Here is a 27,021-nt window from a genome sequence, read left to right on the forward strand (position 1 = left end):
TGATGGATAAATGGATGAATGAATGAATAAATGGATGAATGAATGAATGAATGAATGAATGAATGAATGAATAAATGGATGAATGAATGAATGAATGAATGAATAAATGGATGAATGAATGAATAAATGAATAAATGGATGAATGAATGAATGGATGAATGAATGAATAAATGAATGAATGAATGAATGAATGAATGAATGAATGAATGAATGAATAAATAAATGAATGAATCCCCACAGACAGTTTTAGATTTTTCCACTGATCCACTCAGAACAAGTTTACAAGTGGCTACATTATTAAATCTTTGACAAAAAGAAAAAATATAGATTATATGGAAGGACGGACAATATAGATTCAGAGACAATTTTCAAAAGATCGGTACAATGTAGTACAAACGGTGAATTGTACTACACAAAATCCAACAATTAAAACATATACAGAGCAAAAGAATATGAAATGGGGTTAAATAACTTCCTGTCTTTGACCTGCTGACTCCACATGGCAGCAGAGGAAGAGGAGGAGGATAAAGAGGAGGCTGAACGAGCCTGGCTCTTCAGCGAGTCGCCTTCAATTTCTGCAAAACACAGCTGCAGTACTTATTACAAATACCTTGCATGCACACACACACTAAATACCAACAAGCGTTCTCTCCCAGGCTCTTTATGCTTTAACATATGTATATATATATATATGTATATATATATATATATATATATATATATATATGTATATATATATATATATGTATATATATGTATATATATGTATATATATATATATATATATATATATACATACACATATACATATACATATACATACATACATACACATACACACACACACACACACACATATATATATATATTAGTGCTGGGCAATGATTAAAATTTTTAATCGCGATTAATCGCATCGTTAAGCGCAAAATGTCTCTTTCCTTTAAAAAAAAGGCCTACAGCTATATAAAGAAAATGCAGTAAATTTTGGTTTACTAACACACATCAGGGGTGTTTAACCTGCGACTCTGGACCTTCCACAATGCCTCTAAATACATGGCTAAAATATTTTTTTAAATCTATCTTTCTTGTCATTAGGTTGGAAACCAGGGACTTCTTTTTTCTTTTACAGCATTTTCCACAAATATCTACATCCCTTAGAAGAAAATCTGTCTATCCTCTTTTTATAAAGGTTTTATGTGTTTCCTTTATTTAAAACCTTAAAAATTGAAATAAAAAATTTGGTTCTTCAAAAATTACAAATATCCTATGGTGGCTCTTTATTAAAAATATATATTAAGCTGACTTTTGAAAAGTCTTGTAACATTTGCGTCTCTAAAGGAGTTTTATTTAGCTGGCTGAGGGAAAAATGGCTCTTTGGATTGGAAAGGCTGCAGACCCCTGCACTAAACACATAAACAGGTTTAGCAGCAATTTTCTCTTTAAACAGCAACATTTAAAATATTTCTTCATATATATTTATAAAACCGAATATTTATGAGAAGGAAGGATGAAATCCTTAGGATTTACTAACTAAAAGGTACAAAGTCAGCAGGATGAATTTAAAGCTGTGAAGCTGCTTCCATCTAAACACAGAAGGAACAATATGTGATGAATATCAGCATCAGGTGAACAGACAGAAAGCAGGATTAGAATCTCACAGCTTCTAGATGGTGAGGAGAGAGAAATATTCACAATATGCATAATAACTTCCATCCATGCACCCTCAGTGCTTCATTATCCAGATTTCTGGCATATGAATTCTCTAAACTTTCATTTTTTGTTTGACTGCACCTGCAGCCTCCGCTACCGGGAGTTAAGGGGTTAACATCTCGTTCCGGGTGTAGCATCAGGTCTGTAGATGTAACTATAAACATGTGTGGTATCCACAGAAAGTCCAGAATCTCAGCCACCAGCTCAGTAAAACCATTTCTATCACAAACAAACACAGTTAAGACAACAAATAATTTAATGAGCAGCTGCACAAAGTCCGAAAAATATGTAAACGCAAAAGATGTCTCCCTGTGTCCACCCCAAGGCATGAACACGAACAAACAAGTCCTCTACTGAAAGCTCACATCTCACAGATTCCACAGCTGGAAGTTTCATCTCGCTACGACCAAGATTGACCGAACCAGAGGCAGAAGAAGACCCGATTTATGCTGCACGTTTGTAAAAGTGAGAAAGCATGTCTTACCTTTGCTGTCTTGCATAAATTAAAAACGTATTTATTAAAAAAAATAATAATACATAAAAAGTTTCCCGTCCAAAAATCACGATGTTCTGTCCATCTGCATGTATTTTGACAAAGAGAAACGTCGGTTCTTTTTTTCTTCTTCCCGTTTCAGACAGAAAACATCTCTTTATTTTAATAAACCCGCTCTCTCCCGATCACGTCAGACGCACCGCTGCAGCAGGGGAGGGAGACATGGACGCCATGTTTCTGTCATTAAAGCGGCCAGCAAAAAAAAAAAAACACATTATCGCGCGATTAAAAAAATTAATGGAGTTAAGTTTTCGATTCCCATACCTGAATACAGCCAAGAAGACGTTTTTGATGCACAATGGCGTCGAAAACAGGCTGCGTTGGAGTTGGTTTTGTGAGGAGAGCATGTAAATAGTAGAAAAAATTAACTGTAAATGAAGAAAAAGTGTAAATATGTAAATAGTTTCTGTTGTGTGTTTGTTTTAATGCCAAGATTTTTTCTGCAAGATTTCTGTTTGTTCAGCATCCTGGGTCAGGAACAGGAAATTTGTATCTTGTTTTCAAGGCAACTGAGAATTAACAGTTAAATTGCAGCGTGTAGGATGCAATAAATAAAACACCCCCACCTCCTGGGCTACTGCTGATGTGATAATGAAGGGACAAAGGGGTTGACCATGTAGCTTTTGGATAAAAACAGCTTTTTCTAATATAACTCTTATTTTCATGTGGTTTTACACAAATTTTTATAATTATTATCTTTATTTTCTGCCAACAGATTGCTTTTAATGTCACTGGAAATTTAAAAGTCAGCTTCTAATTTTAGAAAAAAAAAGCAGCTTTCCTTATTGATTGTAAAATTTCATAATACTGAAAACTAGTCTGAATATGAGAAATAAGTCTTAATTGTAGGGTGGTAAGCTGACAAGTCCAGTTCTGGAGATCTACTATCCTGCAACTTTTAGATGCATCCCTTCTCCAACACACCTGAATCAAAAGGTTTGTTACCAGTCCTCTGTAGAGCTGAATGACATGCGGATGACTATCAGCCAGGTGTATTGGAGAAGGGATGCATCTAAAAGATGCAGGATAGTAGCTCTTGAGGACTGGACTTCAGCACCTCTGACCCTAATAGTTCCTGTTTTGTATCCCAACAGATGACAGTGATTCCTTTTCCATGCTTTCAACATACTGTATTTAAATTCAATAAAAGAAAAAACTTCTTGGACCTATAATTAAATAAGCGGTGATAATAACATCTGGCTTAATGTAAATTATTTACTGTTCACTTTACTGTTGTGATAACAGGTTAAAACATTTCAGATTCTTTTTTCTTTTTATGAATGAAATTTTTATGATAGAAGAAGAAGAAGAAGAAGAAGGAGTTTCTCTCAGGGTGTGTCCCAATTCAGGGTCTGCACACTTCGAAGTGCGGATTCGTCGGCCACATACGTCATCGCGGTGCGCGGAGTACTGTCCCAATTCACAGAATCTGAAGGAGCCTCCGAATCCACCCTTCGAATCCGCACTTCGTTTGGCCTCAAACGAAGGCTGCTGGTGATGCATCCTTCACGGCTTCTTTTCTCCCACAATTCATTGTGCACAGGACGGTGACGAATCAGCAACCTCAGAAGAGTCGTATTAAGTTTAAATAAAGTTTTATTTAAAAAAAAAGTACGTTTATTAACTACACTTTAGTATAAACGTTACAAAATCAAGTACATTTAAAGCATGTTTGTTAAATGGTGATATTAAAATTCGGTAATATTTGATATTCAGTGACTTTTAAGGGGTTAATGAAGTGTGTACAACAGAGCCTCAAATCGTTTTTTTTTTCTTTTTTTTTTTTTTACTGTCGGTGTTGCCGCTCCGTGTTCAGCGTCTACTGACGTTTCCTACGAGTAATTTCTGAGGTTTAAGTCATTCAACCTCCTGTGTTGTTGCTATGGGAAATTCTTCTAGACTAGGTAGGCTGTCCCATTTCACGAACGTTAAGCAGACTTTGAAGTGCGCAGACTACGTAGGCTACAGAGTGTCCTCCGTAGTCTACACACTTCGAAGTCTGCTTAACGTTCGTGAAATGGGACAGCCTACCTAGTCTAGAAGAATTTCCCATAGCAACAACACAGGAGGTTGAATGACTTAAACCTCAGAAATTACTCGTAGGAAACGTCAGTAGACGCTGAACACGGAGCGGCAACACCGACAGTAAAAAAAAAAAAAAGAAAAACAAAACGATTTGAGGCTCTGTTGTACACACTTCATTAACCCCTTAAAAGTCACTGAATATCAAATATTACCGAATTTTAATATCACCATTTAACAAACATGCTTTAAATGTACTTGATTTTGTAACGTTTATACTAAAGTGTAGTTAATAAACGTACTTTTTTTTTAAATAAAACTTTATTTAAACTTAATACGACTCTTCTGAGGTTGCTGATTCGCCACCGTCCTGTGCACAATGAATTGTGGGAGAAAAGAGGCCGTGAAGGATGCATCACCAGCAGCCTTCGTTTGAGGCCAAACGAAGTGCGGGTTCGAAGGGTGGATTCGGAGGCTCCTTCAGATTCTGTGAATTGGGACAGTACTCCGCGCACCGCGATGACGTATGTGGCCGACGAATCCGCACTTCGAAGTGTGCAGACCCTGAATTGGGACACACCCAAAGTCTGCAGACCCTGAATTGGGACACAGCTTCAATCTGTGTTTTCATCTTCTTCAGGTGCTTTTTATTTGGCGGTTCTGCGCATGGATGTATTATAGGAACTGGATAACGGACTGAAAAAGGACGGCACGCCGATTTTTCCCAGTGGCCACTCGTGGTACTGCAACAAAAAATCCCATGGGGCCCAAAAAGCATTTTTCCCATAGGCCACAATGGTAAAAGACACGGCTGTAAAACTGTTGACAGGACGTCTTCAGCTTTAAACACAGCTAATTACTAATCTTTCTATTCAATATTTTTAATTCATGGACATTTAATCCGTCAATTATTTTTCAAAAGGCCATAAAAGCCACAGAAAAGTCTCTATTTCTCCGGTGACGTCACGGCTGTGCACATGCACTGCCGAAGCATGCGCAGTAGTGTCACCTCCCATCATGCCGAATGAAGCATGATGGGAGGTGACACTACTGCGCATGCTTCGGCAGTGTCACCTCCCATCATGCCGAATGAAGCATGATGGGAGGTGACACTACTGCGCATGCTCTATGGGCCCAATATGCGGAAGTAACCCGGAAGCCTGAGAACTTTTTCGGCGTATGCGCTGGGTGAGCAACTTCCATAGAAATGAATGGGCCGCCATTTTCAGTCCGGTATCCAGTTCCTATAATACATCCATGGTTCTGCGTCATGTTCTTCCTGTTCCTCTTCTTCTATGGTTTGATATTTTTGCAGGTTGCATGTTAGCTCAACACTAACCCCGTGATTTCCAGCGGTATTGCGCCATCTTCTGTGACAAGCGACGAATAGCTGAGCTCACAGAAAACGGTCCAAATTACGTCCGTAACAGACGCAGAAGATGGACGAAACTATCCATCTGTCTGCGTGGACCATAAATGGGCCTAAACAATAACACGATTAAAAAATTTAAAAAAAATTTAAAAAAAGCTTACCAAGCTCTGTATAGTTAAACCCCCCTTTTTATTTAAATGAATGAATGAATCCTGATTTTTATTTATTTCTCTAATAAACAATCGAACCTGCTTATTTCAGTTCTAGCTGACTGCATTCTTCCTTTCTTAGTACTGTAATAAAGTTATCTAAAATCATTTTTATAATATTCTGTTTTAAGTTAACATAAGTTGAAAAAAAAAACAAGTTAAACTTTTTCTAAGTCTAAATAAAAAATAAATAAATGACTAAAAAACCTTTTATAATTCTTCTAAAACTAAACCAAACTATGAAAATTTCTTTTACTGGACTTGGATTCTGGATGGAAGCATTTGTTTAAAATTCAATAGAAAATAAATACATGAAATATGTCCTTAAAGCATTGATTATTGATCCTAAATGTTAACCTTTTCTTTCCTTTATCTAAAATAGAAAAAATGCTACAGAGAAGAGCTGCATTTGTATTTCTGTAAATTAAAAAGAAAAAAGTTGCACCAGGTAATAAAAACAGAGAAATGCCTTTAGGCTGTTATCTTCACGTGTGTTTCCAGAGAATTTACTAACTCATTAATAACTAATAACAGAAGCATCTCTGCCTTCTCACCACATCAGTCTATTTTTACATTTTCTAGTCAGGGTAAACACCCTATATTCCCCTTGCAGGTATTACAAAATGCTAACTTGAAATCTTTTTCTTACTCAGTAAAAAGCCTCCAGAGCAGAATCATTCTTGTAGGCAAGTTTATGTGACGGCATCAAGTCAGTGAATGCACATGACGCATTCACTGACCATAAGATACGTATATATCAGCCTGTATATATCTGCCTAATCTGAAGACAGGCGAGCTGCATAATGACTCCAGTGACGGGTCAATCAACTGGTGCATTCCTGGTCTTAAACACATATTACTGAGAGAACTTTTTCATATCATCTTATCTTAGGAACTGACCTGGAGCAAAGCTGGTTTTCCCACAGAACTTAACAACACCAGTTCTCTGGCCCACCACCAGAACCCTCTCCCCGAGTCGCACATCAGAGCCCTCACACAATGAACTGCTTCCTGAGGGCGTTCGACTCCTAAATCCTGCAAGACAGAGACCCAGCATTGTTTCTCAAAATGACTTCACTCTGCTTCATAAAACTGGATCTGCATGATGAAGAACATAACCTGAAACTAGACCTTAACTCAGTCAGTGTTAAGTATAACATACAGAGGATAACGCGTTATGAGACCTGCAGCTGTCAGAGTCGTGGTGTTTGAAGACGAGCGGAGTGACGGTGAAGGTGTCGTCCTGGAACTTGGGGAAACGCGTTCCCTCCGATGTCTGGCTGGGAGGCGCTGCCTTGGGAGCGGACGAGGTCGGGCACCCTGTCCATGCCGAGAGTCGAGCGAAGAGGAGGAAGAGGAGAGGGAGCGGGAGAGGATACCTGCAGGTGGAAACAGTGACAGAATAAGGGTCCAGAAATGCAGTCAATAATTAATTTAAACTACTTTTACACACTTCAGATTAATCCAAAAAGCTGCAACAAAGCCACATCTAAACTACACTAGTACATGAGCAGTGAATGTTATCCACTCTGCTGCCTAATCATCACACAGCACCAAGTAAGTACCTTTCCTCTTAATAATGAATCCACCATCGACCCATTTAGGCCAACATCAGGAACTGTGATGCTGCAGATATAATGAGGCTCAGCCTGTTATTCATTTTGCTTCTCCTTCTGAGTAACAGAGGTTCAAGACGGTACTTCAGAAATCCAAGCAGCTGAGTCACATTGGTGTGAACCAGCACAAAACAATGGAGCTTAGCATTTTACAAAAGAATGTAACATTCATTATATCTGACTTTAGGTCGATGTGAGGAGATTGGAAGAAGGAGGATGCTCAATTTAAACGCAGGACCTCATTAAGTTTTACTTTTTTACAGACATTTACAAGCCATAAGTTCATTAAGAGCCAAAATCTTGGAGGTTAATGGATTAAATCTGTGCCAAAGTGCTTTAAAAGAAAAAAATCAATTCAGCTACAACTAAAACAAAGTGAAGGGCAGAAAACTTTTCAACCTCGGCCAAAAAGTCGTCTTAAACAAAACTAAAAGAAGGTGCCGATTTTTAAGTGCAGGTTTAGTTTTTAGTGAACACTGGTCAGCATGGTAGATGCTCTTTGTCTTTCATGGCACTGAACTTCACATGTTAGGATTCTGATGTTGGATTCATGTATTAAGGTGCACCAATTTTCAGAAACTGGTGATGAACACATTCTCTGAAACATACAAGCAGCTTGTCTACGACCGCAGTACCTGTCTTACTGACTGAGACGTCTCCCTCTGCACCTTGATCAGGACCAGGTGGACTTTTATGATTATCAGGTGTTTTAACGGTGGGAGATAAACCTTTCCATGCAGACACAGACAAAAAGACAGTGACTTCTCTTTGACATAGTGATGTAAATAAGTGGCTGACAACCAGAATTATTTTAAGATTGTGAAAGATGAAATATTAAATTTGCTGAACTGACAGTTTTTTGTTTTATTCTGCATCGGCTTCAGAATTCTCATCATCATCAATAATCTGTGGAAATGTTGCCAGTGTCTTCAGCCACCTCTCATTTCTTTAAAATTTACCAGTAAAACAGGAAATAGATGCAGTGATTTACAGAAACATGAGCAAATATAACTAAATAAAGTATATGTGGCTAAATTTTATACAATTCAAGCAGCATTTTTCTTCCTCTAGCTTCTTCTTGTAATTTCTTTAGTCTTCAGGAAAACTTCTCCAGACTTCTTTCCAAAGCTCTTCTTTGGATGTTGGCTACCTTTTGTCCCGTTCTCTTTTCAGATGATCCAACACTGCTTTAATAATGTTGAGGTGGAGGCTGTGGGGAGGATCCATCCCTCCATCAAACCTGTTGCCACTGATCTTCAGTCCAGGTCTTTCATCATGTGGCATACCTCAGACTTTTCTCCCCACTTCTATTAATAATAATGGATTAGATTTATATAGCGCTTTTCAAGACACCCAAAGAGCTTTACATTGTGAATCCATTATTCATCCACTCCTCACTCATACCTGGTGATGGTAAGCTACGTGTGTAGCCACAGCTGCCCTGGGGCAAGCTGACGGAAACGTGGCTGCCAGTCTGCGCCTACGGCCTCTCCGACCATCACCGAACATTCATCCACACATTCACCAGCGATGCCAACACTGGAGGCAAGGAGGGTTAAGTGTCTTGCCCAAGAACACAACAACAGATGACTGCGGGAGTGGGAATCGAACCGCCGACCTTCCGATCATTGGACAACCTGCTCTACCGCCTGAGCCACTGGTATTCCTTACCAGCGGCTTCTTGACAGCCATCCTTCCATGGAGATCATCTCTGATGAGGTGTCAGTAAACCGTAGATGGATCAGTTGATGGTCCAGATTGAGGTGATGAAGAACATCACTTTCAGATCCTCTTTATCTGCTGTAGTTTTTTCATTTTCTAACACTTTTATCCTTCACTTGTCCAGTTTCCTCAAATGTTTTAAGGACACACTGCTCAGTATGCCAAGATATGCAAAGTTTTCAGCTAATAGCTCTTTAGAAATCGCTTTGTTCCTGCAAATGTACAGTTTAATATCTGTGATACTCATGTTTAGTATTTCTCTCAGATGTAATTACAAAAAATGGGAACAAGTTACGTGTCCTTGCATCAGGCTGCAGGTAGTAAAGTGCCTGAAGTTTAAAATTGGTGCAGTCTGCAGCTGGTGTAATTTAAAACGCATTCCTTTGAAAATGTTCAGGTTCAAGGACTGGAGTGAAAATGAGTGGAAAAAGCAGCCAATACCGAAAGAAAAATTGAAAAACCTTTTGTTCAAGGCCACTTGAAAAGAAGCGTTTCACTACTTTTACATATTGGAAGCTTAACATTAAGAAATAGGGAATGACTTAAGTTTTAGCACAGAGTAACAACCAATGACAAACTTGCACAAAAATCAATCAGGCAGAAAAACAGTTTACACTGGAAATGAAGTGTGATGACAATCATGACCGAGGAACCAAAGACGACAAAGTGTAGCTTTCAAGGAGTCAGACGAAAAGGCAACAAGAGCAGGAAAGAAATGCAAATAAGGACATCAACTAGCAGCAAAACAGAACGTTATTTTTTTACTCAAACACACAATTAAAGTGCTTATATGCTGATATAAGCAGTTACATACAAACCCCCAAAGACAGCTAACACTAAAGTACTTAAAAAAAAACTCAAACAGCAAATAAAAAGACAATTACAGGAAGACAAAGATAAAATTGTGTTATTCAACTAGTTTATAGCAAGAAAAACTTTCTAATTCAGGCTGTTTTGTTTGTGGATTTGAGTTAAATGGTTAAACTGAACAATAAAAACAAATGTATAAAAAAAATATTTTACAGAGAGAGAGTGAGAGAAGATTCAGCAGACATCTAGCAGATACACGGACTTTTATTATGTTCAAGTTTCAGCTTCATGTTAAGAGAAATCTCAAATCAGCCTGGTATTTATCGATTGTCATTTTAGTTAACATTTGGTGGCAGCTGGGAAGCACTCCCCTCTGAGACAGACTGGTGTCTTTACTCCAAACCCGACCACATTTCAACTAAGAATAGCAAACATTTCTTGTCACTTGACCTTTAGCTTGCATGGCTCCATCTATCCCCTCTGCGTGCTGACATTCACTTCAGGTGGCAGATTGTAGGACAGACTGAGCCTTTACCAACCAAGTGGCTGTGCTTTGTGATGTCGTCTATGCTCCATCGCCCTTTGAGGCCTGAGCTACTGCCGACCCACTAATAAGGACCAAGCTGTCACTCTGCTGTGTCTGTCTCTCCTGGTTAGTGAGACGAGACAGTTCCACAATGACCCATCCAATCTATTGATAAACATGAGCAAGCTGCCTCCACTGCTGATCCAGTGGGACAGTAAAATGCAGGTGGCTCTGAAAGTTTAGGCTGACAAAAGCCCAGAAAAGTATGTGGTCATAAATTAGTCTAGTTCTAGTTGTGTGGAGGTGCAGGCACACATGCCCTCAGATGCATTGCATGCCATATGTAAACACTCACATACACCTTGTGATTAATAGCTCTCCAAGCCACTCAGCCTGTCTATGCCCTAGTTATTAAACCCTGCTTAATTGGACTATCAATCACTCGGTTCCACAGGCCTCTCTGAGGTCTGCTATTCCAGTCACACCCAGATCAATCGGTCTTCAAAACCTTGACAATTACAACTCTGCAATACAGCTGGAAACCACAGAGGTGGCAAGAATCACAAAAAAGTACCAAAGCAAGTTCTGTACAATGTTGTGAGGTAGATGAAGTATACACATCATCTGTCAGAAGTCAAGGAAACGGGCATTCAAGGACTGAGCGGGTAAGGTCTTGTCAGCAGTCTAATGTATGCATTGTCCTTTGGCAGCAGTTCAGAGGCCGCTTTCAAAAGAGATTAATTTCAAAGCCAAGATGCAATAAATCCCACCATGCACCAACATGGCTCATACAGGATAGAGAAAGATAAAAAAGGTTCCTTCCAAAGCAAAAGCAGAGAGGTTTGAGTTGAATCTCAAGCACATGGCCTCACTGTGGAGATCCGTCTCTATGGCTCCTCTGCAGGGGGCGAAAATCCCACAAACATCCAAACAGATGGCAAACTTTGCTATTTGATAAAATGCAGCCACTCCGTTTATATCCAATTTCCTTTTTATTTGCCTGATCGAAAGCAAAGGAAACAAATTAAGTGATATATTTTAGATTTTCTTAATGACTGACACTAACTGCAACACCCCTGGTACAATGATTAATTGGGATGTGCAGACAAACTTGCCTGGTTTAAGTTTCCAACAACATTTCTCATCACTGGTGCCAAATTATCAGTCAAAATGAAAAATGACATCCCTCTTGTTTCTATTTGGGATGAAATGAAACCTCTTCAGACTGAAATAAACCAGTGGCAGTAACACATTTGCTTTGAAAGACAGTGTGACAGCCACTGAAATAATGCCACCCCGAAGTTAACCGATGTCCCAAACACAAGATGGGAAACCAGTAAGATTTGCTCATTAATCATAAAAACAAGGCATTATGACATATTTTCTGCAAAAAAACGATAACTGGACTATGCATAGAGGAAGGAAGAGTTAGCCAATTTGACCACTCAAAGTGTTTTTACACTACAGGTAAAATTCACACAATCTCTCCATCTCACACACACACACACACCTAAACAGCATTATGTATATACTCAGAGCTCATATATCACACACAAAGATACCACAATGGACGCACTGGGAGGCTGTGTGTCTTGCCCAAGGACACTAAGATATAGTCATTGGGGAAATTGGTAAATGGTCCGTATTTATATAATGCTTTACTGTACTTGGAATGACACCCAAAGCACTTTACATTACACATCATGCTGCCTCAGGGACTGACCCACAGACCTTCCACTTGGTAGACAAGTGCTCTTTCACCTCAGCTACAGCCACCCAGATTATGTGTACAACTGATTTCAGTATAAAGAAGACATCATAAACACTTAATAACTGTGACTATTAATGCTTTTTCATGCTTTGTGGTCAGAGCTGGTGAGATTGTCCAACTCTGAGTCAGAACTCAAACTTCAGGGAGTGTTTTTTTTTTTCCTTTTTCCAGGGATTGTTTTCCCTCTAAGAACATAAAAATTGTGACTTCTCATGTTAAACTGAACATAACATAGTGCCAGCTTAGTTTCAGAGGCAGTGATCATCTTTTCCTACAACAATTAATATCAAGAGAGCCAATCCCAAATAGAGAACAAGACTATCAATTTGAGACTCCCTTCAGTTGTTAAATCTTGATTCCACTCTTTAAGATGTGCCAATAAATGGTATATACTAATAGTTCTGCTTTAAGTTGTGGTACTTGTTGGTACCCTTACTTTATATATCTAATAGTGAGAGTGGATGGATGCCAAATACCATCAGCTCCAACATGTTATTTTCACAAAAAAAAAAAAAAAAAAGAATGAAAAATAAAATTACCTTCCACAGGCCTCCATCTGCCGAGGCCAAGCTTATTTCCTAAAATCCTCAAGTGAGCACAGATCAACTATGTTAGAAGTGTTGCTGTTGCGATTTGGTCTCTGTGGTTGATAGTTCCTTTTTTCTCAGGCTGTGGTATCAGACATTGTATCCGTGCCCTCCCCTAGAGAATAGTATACAAGATTGCCTGTGACATGAAAAAGCACCGGCCCCTTTTGACAAGTTTTCCCACCCACACCTGCAAAAATTCACAAAATTCTCATCCCTCAGGGGCCAAAAGCTTTTCATGTTCACAGTGTTTGTGGTTTATGTTACAGTAGTAGCGGTTTAAAAGTTCCCCTGTTTCCATGATGGGTCCTTGACTGGTTCTTGACTGGTCCTTGACTGGTCCTTGACTGATCCTTGGCCGATCCTTCACAGGTCTGTGGGGGTAATGTAATCCCCCGCAATGACGTCGTCAGCGAGGCTCTGCCCCTAAGCAGCCCAAGTAAAAAAACAGCTGCAATCCCTCTTTTGTCCACGGGGAGGAGCAGTGATTTGATCTTGCTGCTCTCTAAACAGTTTATAATGAGCTGTGTCGCTCATTTGTTGCATTTTTGCCAACATTTAAAAAATGATTTGATTTGAAAATGGCGTCAAATAAATGTATCAAAAAAGCCGACATGTGTAGCTAATGGTGTTATGAGGCAAAGCACAACCTCCTCAAGTCGGGTAAGTGGTGAATGTCACTAGCAGCGAGCTTTCTAAACATCCCGAGGAGCGCTGCCAGCGGTCATTTGACTGCAACGTAAGTTATTCACAGTGGGGGTTGATACAGCTGCTGCATAACTGAATATTGACAAAATCATAACGTAATATCGGCAGGTAAAAATAACATAATACTGATAATGTGTAAAGCAGGGATCACAAAAGTCCGGACCCAGCCCAACCTATATTCTGAATTAGGCCTCAAAGTGCTATTATCCTAAGTAGATAAGTAAATAAATGGTTTATACTGTGAAATGAAGTGTCCCTGGATTTTATTCATAGCGATCTAGTGATAAAACGTCATACAACTGTGTCTCAGCGGTAGGACAGCTGCCTGCCCGCTGTCTGAAGCAGGCACATGCGCAAAGGCTGGTAGGAATGACAGGAACCAGCAGCCTATCATCACACAGGGTTTGTGATCTTACAGCCAATCAGAAGCAGAGTAGGGCGGCCATTTATTACAACTCCATAGCCGTGATATACGACAGTTTGGCTGAGAAAGAGTCTCCCTGAGCGGCTCTGTGGAAGTTTAGACGTGCTAAACTGCTCGTAAATATTGATGTGTTTACTTTTCCAAACAAGTAAGCAGGTAAAACTATAGACAACAACTATATAATAAAAGTCCTAAAATACCAGGTTCAGCCGTTTAGTTTTTAATACACTATAAGCATGGTAGCGTGACTGGCGGTCATCAAAAGACCGCTGGCGACGCTTCCAGTGTTTAACACTAGAAAACCCAGAGATTTCTTACCCCTCTACCATGCCCAGAGTACAACCAAAAGGCTGCCCGGTTTGAAATTAACAATTCAATGGCCAACAATTAGCACCTTTACATTTGTAAACACAGCCATTACCTGCCGTTAGCTGTTCAAGCATACTCCTTGGGGGGAGGAGTGTGCTTGAAAAGAGCCTTGTGGACTGTGCTGTATAGTTTCACTCACCACAAACGGTATTTGTGCTTTTGACCATTTCTCACATTTTCATGTACCCTTTATTGAGCATTGGTCATGTGAGTTTTCATCGTCATCACACTATTGTACGCCCAGCTTGCTTTCAAGTGAGAGATTATCACGTTTCTGTTTCCACAAAGGCAAGAAGGAAAGCATAATCAAGTATTTCAAATGAGAGATAATTACATTACTTTTGACCTGGGAACAGAAAAGCAAAATCAATTTAATGTTCCTCACTTCCTAATATGGTGCAACAAGGTTCACAGTCCTCAATGTTTTTAGTAAAAAAAAAATAAATTAAAAAACACCTTACTAACAGGGTGGAATGGAACATAACAGAGTGGAACAGAATATAACAGGGTGGAAAATATTTGTTCCCAATTCCAAATAAAAACGCTTCAATGGCCAGATGATCAGCAATGAATAAAGATATTTCTACAGTGATCCAGATTTTTTGTTTGTTGTTTTTTTTGTTTTACATTTTAGATTTTGTAAGAGATGGGTGTGTTTTAACAACAGCAGTTTTATCCGTGACTTTAATCGATAATTATTATCATTATCCAGTGTATAAAAATGTTGGTGTAAAAACGCCAAAGATAGATAAGCATGATGCTGAACTTCGTGGTCTTAGCTCCTGGTTTGGTGTGTCTTGTTCTGTTTATTATCATTCTGAAAGGTATACCAAGTTGTGGGCTGCATATATGCAGCCCACAACTTGAACAAAGGCTAAATTCCTCAACATTCGCACTTGCTCCATAAAATTACCATCTCCAAGGCTCCTCCACCACCACTTTGACTATGGATTGATAAGTAAATGAGCCGCAGTTTTGTAATTGTTGCATTGTCAAAACAGTTCTGTTAGTGTTGTCACACAAAATTCAGTAGACTAGTTGGTTCCTATGCAGTGAATTTACATGTTATTACAAAAATACACAATAATAAAATAGGCAAGTGGCAAGATTAGAATAATGTTATAAGTTCTGCGCAAAGACTCCTTTTTCATTTTCCAAAACAAAACTGACATAAACAATCGTGAAAAAAATGTGCACGTAGGCTATGAGGAAAGAATGAATGCAATGAAGTAGGGACTGGTTGAATAAACACGGTTTAACGGGACGCCTAAGCGAGCGCGTTGCAGGATGGCTCCAGATTTTATTGTCAAATGGTTCCAGGTCAACCAAGTCCGAACTGCTTAGAGCAGAGTCCTGCACGGTTCCGTTTTGCTACGCATACCTGCTCTAACCCGTTAGAATGACTCCCGAACCCGACTCGTCACCAATGTATTTATTCCATTTAAATCCGAACCAGACTGATGTTTAACCCGCGACCCGAGCCATTAACGCATCATTGCCATGCTGCACCGCTGCTCCTGCTTTCAAGTCTTCTTTTCCATTATAGCCTATTGTTGTTTTATCATTGTGTTAATCTAAAACACATAGATAGCCTATGAATGTTTATTTTAGGCTTGCTCAACATTTTTAAAACAGCTTTATATTCCTCTGACTGAACCATTTCAGAGTGAAGACTAAACCAGACCAGTGTGTTTTATTTTGCCACTGAGAGGTTATAATAGGCTACTCGGAGATTGCTGTGCTTTAACAAAATGTAATCCACCTTTCCTGGCAGCAGCTGTGTTCTCCGTTCCTGGACTACAAATCCGGCGGCAGAAAACTCTGCTGCGCAAATACCAGCGTAAAATAAACTTTCATATATTTTCTCTGTGTTGTTGTAGTATATTCTACGGAAGCGTCCAGCTGCCACAGCCATGAAAAAAATATCGAAGCAGTTTCTCGTTATAACGAGATAGATTCTCGTTATAACGAGATAGATTCTCGTTATAACGAGATATAAATCACGTTTTAACGAGATGTATTTATCTCGTTATAACGAGAATCTTTCTCGTTATAACGAGATAAGTTAAAAATGTATTTATCTCGTTATAACGTGATAAGTTTATTATAAGAACATAGCGGTGCATATAGCCTTTATAATTTCCATTTTTATTGTCAGGAGATAACATATTATTAACTGAAAGCAGCGCGCACACCCTATTGTCACTCAGACACATGCACGCACCGTCTCACTGCGTGCAGGCAGGTGACGCACCGTGTTGCTTATAACGGTCTTGTGTGCAAGAATAAGGTCTGCACCAGCCTGTTAACGACCCATTATTTGAGTCAGGTATGCTGCAGTATGGACATACTGAAAACCTGCCGGACACTGGCTCAAGAGGTCCCAAGTTGGGGATGCCTGCTCTGTGGCAATTCAGACACACAGGCACCCACCGTCTCACTGTGCGCAGGCAGGTGACCTACGTGTTTCTCATAACTGTCCCACATTTCTGTACAGCAATAAACCAGAGTAGAACAATTAATCATTGTCAAAAAGAACTGAAAAGTTTCTGCTTGATGAGTATATTTTCCATGAAATGTATTTTGCTCCAATATAGGTCGTAACAACATCTGCATACAGTACAGGCTATGTTCTTATAATAAACTTATCACGTTATAACGAGATAAATACATTTTTAACTTATCTCGTTATAACGAGAAAGATTCTCGTTATAACGAGATAAATACATCTCGTTAAAACGTGATTTATATCTCGTTATAACGAGAATCTATCTCGTTATAACGAGAAACTGCTTCGATATTTTTTTCATGGCTGTGGCAGCTGGACGCTTCCGTAATATTCAGATGATAAAACAACAATATAATAAAAAAGAAGACTTGGAAGGAGGAACAGCGGTGCAGTAGGCTATGGCACACGTTAACGTTAAAAAGCACACTGCTTGTTGTAAATACTTGGTTTATGCTTTAAGAGGTAAATATTTTGGTTAACATGTTGAAGAAATATCGTTGTTTCTTTTCTCATCTCTTGCTATGCTATTGAATTTGGCAACATTAACATGGAAATTCACTGCATTAGGACCGACTAGCCTACTGAATTTCTGGTAGCATGACAACACAAACTGGACTCGTTTGACTACCACTCTTACCCAATGTGCAACAATCACAAAACTGGGTCACTTGTTCAGCTGCCTCATTGCGGCTCATTTACGTATCAATCCACAGTCAAAGTGGTGGTGGAGGAGCCTAAGAGATGGTAATTTTCTGGAGCAAGTGCGAATGTTGAAGAAGGCGCATGTTCAAGTTGGGGGCTGCATACAGTACCTTTTGGAATGGTAATCAGAGCGTGTCGGGGAATAGCCCACCTGGAGGGGTGACGTAATCGGGATTCCCGGCGAGCAGGAAGTCGCAGCACAGCGAGTGTTGGATGTCCCCCCGCGATTAGACACATTGAAGTGGAAGAAATTATCTCCGATCCTGCGTGGGGCTTTTATCTGTCGCCCTGTCTTCTTATGGTGGTGAAATAAATAATATGAGAATAAAATAACCCTTCCTAGCTACCTCAAACAGATTCTGTGTTGCTTGATCCAAATCTGATTTGTCTATGTTAATAATGCTAATATTAAAAGATTAATCAGTATGATAAATACATCCTATTGAGAATAGAGCTAGGGGCTGTGATCCAGTATTTGAAAGGTTTTATTAACCTACTAGCATTCATTTCTGAATAAAACAATTGGCAGCGCACATGCATGTTACAATTTCACATTCCACGTCAAACGATGATTATGTTTTAAGTTTTATGCCTTTTTATGAATTGTGACTGGCCATCAGAGGTGCTTTGAGTGGCGCCTCTGCCGGTCAGTGTAAATTCAGATAAAATCTGACAGACTACGGGCGATGAGAAGTCTGTGAGAGAAGCGCCATCTTCTGGGTCTACCCTATATTACAAGGAATGGGTGGAGTTTCATTAAAACATCGACACTCCCAGGAGAAGGAGGGGGCCTCTCTGGCGGCTGGAAGTTGGAAGGCAGCTGGCTGGAACTGGAATGGAACTGGGCTGGAAGCCAGCAGGTATTCGGCTGGCTTTCAGCTTGGATGGGAACTTTTAAACCGCTACTACTGTATGACATGATGTCTTTTTATTACAGTGCATAGTGGCAGAGCTCCTCGGGCAAGCATATTCGGCAAAAACTTGTTAACCTCACCTTATTGCAATGTTTAGTGAATCTAACAGGACTGGGCAGAGCTTAATCAGAGGTAAAACCAGGGAGACCAGCAGACGACCAGCGACAGCTCTTGACAAACAGCTCCAAAATTTCTGGAGATGCAACACATGTGGACTGAATAACAGGCACGCTACACACATTTTCTGACATGTTTGTTACCTGTGTTAATCTTGGAGGTTATGCGAGACAGATCAATACGACGAGGGGGGCGCAGTGGTGTAGACGTCTTTTTGGTGCTGGTTTTAAGTTTCTCCAAAGGTTTGCTGATTTTTGACAGAGGGGCAAAGATTCCTAGAAAAGAAAAAAAAAACATTAAAAAAGTGCAAACAAGTCAAAACATTGGAGAATGGGCGAGCGTGTGTTTGAATTTTCACAGCAGTGTGCCTACCATGTTTGAGTCGACAGGTAAAATACTGAACTCCTGCCACCGAACCATCATTCTTCCCCTCTGGTTTGTCCAGTTCAACTCCAGCCCAGAGGCCTCCAGAGAATTCAGTGCTGCCGCAGAATCGCAGAGTTCCCGTCTGCAAATACACAAAAAAAAGGTCATGCAACACAAGAGCTCCACTGAAAAGCATGTGGAACAATTTTACACAATGCACTGCAAGGAGGTAAAAGTGTAGAACAAACAGAAACTCCGGATTTTGGTACATTTATGTCTACAAAAGCAGCAGGAGACAAAAGGGAACATGTGCATCAGATCATAAGAGTGAGGGAAGACGTGTCATCTGGAATATGCTGCAAAGCTGTTACTAAAACATGTGGCTGAGAAACCGCTTATAATTCTTCAAACCTGGTTGGATTGGGCTGCATGGCAGAAAAACACCACATACTACAGTCATAATAAAGACGGTTTAAACCGGCCGGATAACATGAAAAAGACAGGAGCTAATGATGTGACTGGTTGTTCTCTTCTGTTGTAAACTTCAAATTCACTATTTTTCCAACACTAACTTCAATTTTGTCTGAAAGCTGCACTTACAAGCAGCTGCACGAAGAAAAAAGGAATCTGAAAAACCTTATTTATTCAGGTGTTTACATCTGGACAGACAAGTAAACAAACTACAACATTCATGAGCCAGAGGACTACACTTAAGTCATTCAAAAGCTCTTGCAAAAGACACTTTTCCTTAAAATTCATAAATTTGACTATCACCAGCCCCTTTACTTTGTTTTCTCTAAAGACATTAAATTCAGTACAATTGAACAAATTAAGGCCCCTTTCAAATTTAATAAAGTCTTAAGCCCTGAGAGAAGAAAAAGAACTCCCTTATCTAATAGGAGTCCATTTTTAGGACCTTTGTCATAAAAGTGGAATTATTCCAGTGATTATAAATGTTTTCTTTTTACCCTTTTTTAAGTAATATGGGGGAAGAAAGTTATAACACTGATTTACAACACATGGTAACGGTATTAAATTTGTTTTTCTGTGAAATCGAGGCAATGACATTGAATTAAACAGTCGTGTTCAGAATAAAAAGCTCAACAAAATCTGCCTCTGGTTTTATTAAAAGTATTTTTAGCTTTTCATAACTCTGGTAGCTTTCCTGAAGATTTGTGCATCCAAATGTTTCCTGTGCAGGTGGATTAGAAAAATGCCACATAAAGCATAAAGTTTCTCAGTCCTGTTCCTCAGGTACCACTGCCCTGCATGTTTTAGGGTGCATTCACACTCCGCTTTAAACTAACCCCCATTCACGGATAGTATGCTTTGTTTGGAGCAGTGTGAACGCTCATTAGCACTAGAGTTGGGCCGATACATATACTACTACATATACATACTATTTAAAAATGGTAAGAAAAGTCCATATGTTTTAATATGACCCTATAACAAATGTATCAGCTTTTTTAAGGGGATATTTACCATTTATTACCATGTGATATGTCAAAATTATTAGTGTAATCTTCTGCTTCCTGGTATCTATTAGTGGCCAGAAGACAAGTATCAGATTGTGTTCAACAGGATTTTGAGCAAAGTTTATAACATAAAGTGATGCAAAATGTGTGAAACTGTATGTATCCAGTAAGTTACGTTTGGCTCTACAGGGTTAATCTGAATCCGATATGTTGGAGTAGGTCATCGCTAACTCCTGCTTCATTTGTTACCAGTACGTTTTTACAACATTTCAAAGACAGTTTGGATTATCAGCTCTGCAACAGTTTCTTTTTTAGAAGAATAATCTCATTCTGCTCATGCTGATCTCACACCACCAATATCCCAGCAAAATTAAACAGTTTTGATAACCAATCTTTTTTTCCCTGAGATCTAATTTATGTACAGTATGGATTTTATACATATGCACTTTTACATACACTCATAACTGACTGATAACACACTTTTCTGTCATGTGAAAACAGATTTAAGTTCGAACTAAAGCAAAGTGTCAAAGTTGAACTGCGTGTGTTTTTTGACCCCTACAGGGTTAAACCTCCACTGCTTTCACAGAGTGCTTTATGTCAACAGGATTACACATGGCTTACAACATCACACTGAAGTGAGGTGGTTAGGTTGATCAGCTGCACTGAAGGATCTCTTACAATTTTAAAGTGATCTGACAAAACCAGATACATTCCTAAACTTGTCTGGCTGGAAATGGCTGGTTATTAGGAATATTTTAAAACATAAGATGCAATTACACTGACTACTCTAGTAGCTTTGCATCTATTAAGTGTTGGTATGTGATAATATTCATGTGTCACTTTGTTACATTAAATGTGTAATGAGCTCAAGACATGCAGTCGAGCTCACGATGCTGACTGCACGCAACATGGCTTTCTTTCTAAGGCCTCTTATACAAGACAAGTGTAAAAGACGAAGGTGACACACAGGCAAAGAAGATGAGCAGCTGAATTTTTATAACCTCTCATATGCAGGGACCCGAAGTGAGTGCTTCACCCACAGTTGTTGCTAAAAATAAATGTGTATAAAAAATACCAGGACGATTTAACTAAAGCAGCTTGTTTCTGCTTCTCCACAGTACCAGTTTGATAATGCTGCAACAATAACAATGACATAGTCATCAGCGGTGTCAGTTTTGGCCTGAGTTGCCGATGGAAAACGATATTTGTTACTCTAAGGGCAATAAAAGCTTCATTATCACACAGTCTGCTCAACAACTTAAAGCACATATCTTCAAATGCCCCCATCCACCAGCAGTAACTGCTTCAAAACTAGCTTCCTTGTTGGAACAAAAATGACTTATCAACAAGTAAAAATGAATTTAAAGTGTACCACCTAGTTTCTTCCTTTGTTTATTTCTAATACACATCTTGGGATTATCCAGACTCTTGCTCAATTAGCTGAAACAGCAGTCGCCTCCACTCTGCAGTGGGTGAGTCTGCGTCGGCGGCAAATGGAGGAGGAGATGACTGACAGTGGCTCATATCTGTGGGGTTAATTCCTTCTGAACTCAAGTGTTTATGTAATGAATATAATCTTAGTATAATTACATTTTTTTTGTGTTACTGAGTTTAAATTGTGACTTTTCCTATGCGGCTGTAGCTCTGGAAATTCTGCAGCATCCTTTTTAACAGAAATAGCCGGCATACAGGCATTCCTTATAAACTGCTTTATGTGTTCACACCTGTGCTGTGTGCAACGACTCTCACAACCCTGCTTGAATACTCCCAGCTTGGATGGCTACTCCAGAATCGCAAATGACGATAGGGAAGCAATAAAAGACTGTGTTAATGTCAAGGCAGTACTGACTCATAGAGGGTTATCTGGCTCCTGTACAGTGAGTGAACATGAGGATCCTGATACTTTATAGGGGGGAAATAACAGGTGGCTCCAATTTACAATGTACTGTATATCATCACAGTCAGCATGAGGGAACAATCGCTGCTAAAAACTGATCAACAGCTCAAAAATATACAAATGTTCCTTTAAATCTGCCAAGAGAGTGGGATTTGTTCTACTAGATTTTCAGACTCCTGTCTAAACAAAAAGGAGGCTGCATCCCTTTCTTCAAAAACCAGTCAGCTCTGATTGGTCAGTTCCAGAACCTGATCATGCACCACTGGTTTTGCATCAACTCTGTGAGCATTTAATTGGGTGCAGAGTTGATGTGCACTGTGACTGTTGACAAAAATCATGCAATTGCAGTTATTAAAAATAATTGTGATCATGGTTGCACAATTCACATCTTTAAAAACAGCAGGGGTGAAACAAACAAAAATGTCATATTTCCCAGTTGTTTTTTCAACATTTACTAGAACTGAAGTTAGATTTTATGATCGTCTTATTGCACACCTGTCCTCTACTGGGGACGGGTTACATCTGCCACGTGCAGTTCTTGCCTATTCTGTATAATGGTTAGGTGAAGTATCAAAATATTACCAAGCCTAATCTCTTTATAATGAGGCCTTTTTCTTTTGTTTTGCCTCCTGTCTGAAATGACACAATTACATAAAATAAACGAAGTATATCTTTACTACAAAGGCTGTATTTAATATTGGTTATAAAACAAAACATATGAGATTTATACATAAGTTTCATAATCAAGATATGCATTAGTGTGTCGGAGTAAATCCACGTGGAACAGAGTAGAATATGTACATGGTTATCTCTCCCTAAAAGAAAACCACATTCCTTCCTGGGAAAACCAGAGCATAGAAGCCCGATTCATCTACAAATAAAAAAGTAATGTCTAATGAAGAACTGCGCAAAATAGAAGTTAATAAAGTGAACCTGAATAGTTTTACTAATGTTTTAATAGAGGTTTTACTCGGGTAAATATCTCAATATTTTGATCATCAACACCTATTAAGTAATAGCCCCCAAATTCACTTTAGAAATACCATGAGGATCCAGAAAGAAGTGAACCCAGATAATGGTTTCTGAGTCGGTCTGTAATGTATGACCGATCATGAACTCTGCAAATAATTTTAAAATGAAACTACATTTTTCCTGTGATAAAAAGAAATAATACTGAATGCTGTGCAAGACGTGATGAACCATAAATCTAAGTCTGGATGTTGATAATTTAGTTCAATGTTAACATTTTAAAAGGAGGTCGTAAAAGTTTTTTTTCCCCTATAAGAAGTTTACTTACAGAAAAAAGTAGCTAAATTTCTCTAACACCTACAAGCAAAACTTACCTGTGTTAAGAAAAACAATAAAATCCATCTTTAATTTATTCAGTTGATTAGACAGGAGTATATCAAGAGTCACTACAGTGGAACAGATTAATGAAAAGATTTTTTAGGGGGTGGGGAGCATTGAAAAAGCTTATTATTGAGACAAATATCTGATGTACTTAAGTTACTAAGGTTTCATCATCTAAGGAGGAGGAGTTACTATGTCATTTATTCAAAGCTTTGTTGATCTGGGTTGGCCGAGCACTGACCCAACATTAGTTTTATCTCCGTATTACAGTAAAAATACTCGAGCAGCACTGATTCGCTGCTGCTAGAAAACAGCTTATTTAACAGTTTCTCCTTGTGAATGAAGAGTTTTGCGTTTATTCCAGTTTTGCAAATAACTGGATCCTAATAACATTTCTCTACCGCACTGCTGATTATGGCACCTGGCAAATTATAGCATCTGAAGGATTAGTGCAGAGTAATGCTACTGACAGCTGCAAGCATCTCACCTTCTGTCCAGCTATCACCACACGGTCACCCAGTCGGATTCCCATGGAGGCGAGCTGTATCCTGGCCTTATCGGAGAGAGCAGGAACAGGGCGGCCTTGCAGCGTGAGGAGCAGAGGGGAGCTAGGTTTGGGTAAAGCTTGTCTCAGTAAAATCCGGAGCTCTTTTGCTACAGCAGCAGCATCCGCCATCTCCAAAGGCATGTCGAGAGGGTCGGGCACAACATCTGCGGGACACTCCCCTTTTTCATTCTAAAGGCAAAGACAGGGAAAAGCACAGGAAAGGGATGATTTAATACTTTAAACCAAAAAGTATTTAAAAATGAATGAAATACAAACTGAAGACTCCAGCTGGCACTGCAGGCGCTCTTTTTATTTTGTTAAAGACCGTTTTGTTTTTCCTCCAAGGTATTTTTAAATTTGTCCTGTTTTATAAATGATGATTTTCTGAAAGTTGGCTTGTAGTATTGATGATTACATGTTCCTCAGAGACAAAAATCACTTTCCTTTGTTAAATTTGAAATTTTAATAACATTCTGGCATGTTTCATTCGCTCAACCAATAAATAAATTGAGAGAAGCATGTCTGACAACAGTGTGTGATGCTCCTAAAAGCATCCCAATAAGAGTTGCATCAAAGGCCGATTTGAAAACCAGAAAATGGGAAAAGAAATCAAACAATCCACTGCAGCAACATGAGACAAACTAAATTATTCTAAACAGAGCCGAAGAGTGAAGATGCATCCACAATCAGTAAGGGCCTAAAGGCAAACTGTGTAAAAAGGCTGAGAGGAACATGTTGGAGTATTTATCGAAAAGAGACAACAAAGACCCAACAAGAGACTAAACTGATGTTCAACTGCTCCAAAACTAAAGCTTTAATCTGTATCAGCTGAAGTAAATTTGTAGAGAAGGTTAAAAGGAATAAGCCTCTAGTTTATATTAGAAAAATAATTCATACAAGCAGCAGGTAAACACATTTCAGATTTCTTTCTGACAACAGAACTGAATGCAAATCATTTTTAGTGCAAACAATGCTACTCAAGTTTTGTTCAACAAACAAATGCACATAAAAAAACCTGTGATGCCAAAAATAATAAAATAAAAAAAAAAAACACTGATTTAGTTTGCTCACGTCAGCGATTGTTTTTTCTATAAAGAACAAGGAGCAGCACCAACCACTGAAACACAGGCATCCGCTCAAAGCTGACATTTTTACTGGGTAATGCAAATTAGAAGATTTTAAAATTGTCAACAAAAGACAAATTAATGCTAAAATGTGTGAAGAGGACTCCTGTATGTTGTACTGAATTGTGATATTAGGCTGTTAAAACAGTTTCTTCTTCTTGGTTTATTTATTTATTTATTTACACACACAGAGTGGGAGTTGTATTTTAAGACAAACCCACATTAAAAACTAGAACTTTATAACAACAAAGCTACAACCCTGACATCTCAGAGGGAACAGCTGGTGTGAGCAGCACCATACAAAGTACAAGGAGACTAAAACGTGCTAGCAGATCTGTCTTAACTTAATTTTTGCTAATGTTATAACCCATTTTAAAAAATGCTGAAAGTAAAAACAGAAATGTTCAAATTGTGTGATTGAGTTTGTAGGAATGATGAACTTCCTGAATGTGTGCGGCTATTCCAGCTATTCTCCTGGATGAAGACTGAAGTGCATCTGAAATCAAGTGTAGAGAAAGTAAAACTGTTTGCAAGATATTCCCACTAATCAGTGCAAGCTGTCTTTTGTGCTCTGGTTAGAACTGTTGGGAACTTGACTTGCAGCTGTAAAGTGTCCAAAATATTCTGGATCAGCAGCAAGCTGTTAGCTTTGGTTAAAACAAACTGACTCATCTAAGTCAACTTGAACCCGAGTTAGTTTTAAATGTGTAATATCTTTTTAAACCTACGTTACACTCACTGGCTACTTTTTAGGTCTGCCTGCTGAATAAATAAAAATAAATAACCAGCCAATCACATGGCAGCAACTCAACACATTTAGTCATGGAGATGTCTAGACAACGTGCTGACATTCAAACTGAGCATCAGGATGAATAAGAAAGATCCTTTTATTTTGACAGTTAAGACTTTGAATGTGGCATGGTTGTTGGTCCAACTTAGAAACTGCTGATCTACTGGGATTTTCACACAAAACCCCCTCTAGGGTTTACAGCAGGGGTGCCCAAGACCAGTCCTTGAGATCTACAATCCTGCAACTTTTAGATGCAACCCTTCTCCAACACACTTGAATCAGATGTTTTCTGCACGCCATTCAGCTCTGCAGAGGCCTGGTAATAAGCCAGTCATTTGATTCAGGTGTGTTGGAGAAGTGTTGCATCTAAAAGTTGCAGGATGGTAGATCTCGAGGACCAAACTTGGGCACCCCTGGTTTACAGTGAATAGTCAGAAGAAGAGAAAATATCCAGTTAGCAGCAGTTGCCTGAATAAAAATGCCTTACTGATGTCAGAGGTCAGAGGAGTATGAGCAGAATGGTTAGAGAGAAAGATGAGAGAAAGGCAACAGCAACTGAATTAACCATCTCTGAATGAACCAAGGTGGGCTGGTTTAAACACAAGGTTAGGTTAGGGTTTGGACCATGTCCATCCCTTTATGACCACAGTGGAGCATCTTCTGATGCTACTTCCAGCAGGATAATGCACCATGTCACAAAGCTCAGATCATCTCCACCTGCTTTCTAGAACATGACGATGAGTTCACTGGACTCCAACGGCCTCCACAGCCACCAGATCTCAGTCCAGTAGAGCAGCTTTGGGATGTGGTGGAACGGGAGGTTCTCAT

The 27,021-nt window shown here is 39.1% G+C and overlaps 1 protein-coding gene across 2 annotated transcripts in view; it reads right to left on the reverse strand.

Annotated features, from left to right (window-relative positions):
* The window catches only part of LOC121630805 (CAP-Gly domain-containing linker protein 4-like), a 66,756-nt gene that overhangs the window by 24,820 nt on the left and 14,915 nt on the right, over positions 1 to 27,021 (reverse strand). Inside the window, exons 7-12 of one of the 2 annotated variants that reach the window (XM_041971307.1) lie at positions 24,220 to 24,468; positions 19,014 to 19,149; positions 18,785 to 18,916; positions 8,118 to 8,210; positions 7,051 to 7,245; positions 6,767 to 6,901 (exon numbers count right to left, since the gene is read on the reverse strand). In XM_041971307.1, coding sequence (XP_041827241.1) covers positions 6,767 to 6,901; positions 7,051 to 7,245; positions 8,118 to 8,210; positions 18,785 to 18,916; positions 19,014 to 19,149; positions 24,220 to 24,468 — 940 coding nt within the window. The remainder of the gene's footprint in view (positions 1 to 6,766; positions 6,902 to 7,050; positions 7,246 to 8,117; positions 8,211 to 18,784; positions 18,917 to 19,013; positions 19,150 to 24,219; positions 24,469 to 27,021) is intronic. The other variant, XM_041971308.1, reaches the window with a different exon arrangement.

The sequence above is a fragment of the Melanotaenia boesemani genome, chromosome 20 (genome assembly GCF_017639745.1).
Source record: "Melanotaenia boesemani isolate fMelBoe1 chromosome 20, fMelBoe1.pri, whole genome shotgun sequence".
Taxonomy (NCBI): Eukaryota; Metazoa; Chordata; class Actinopteri; order Atheriniformes; family Melanotaeniidae; genus Melanotaenia; species Melanotaenia boesemani.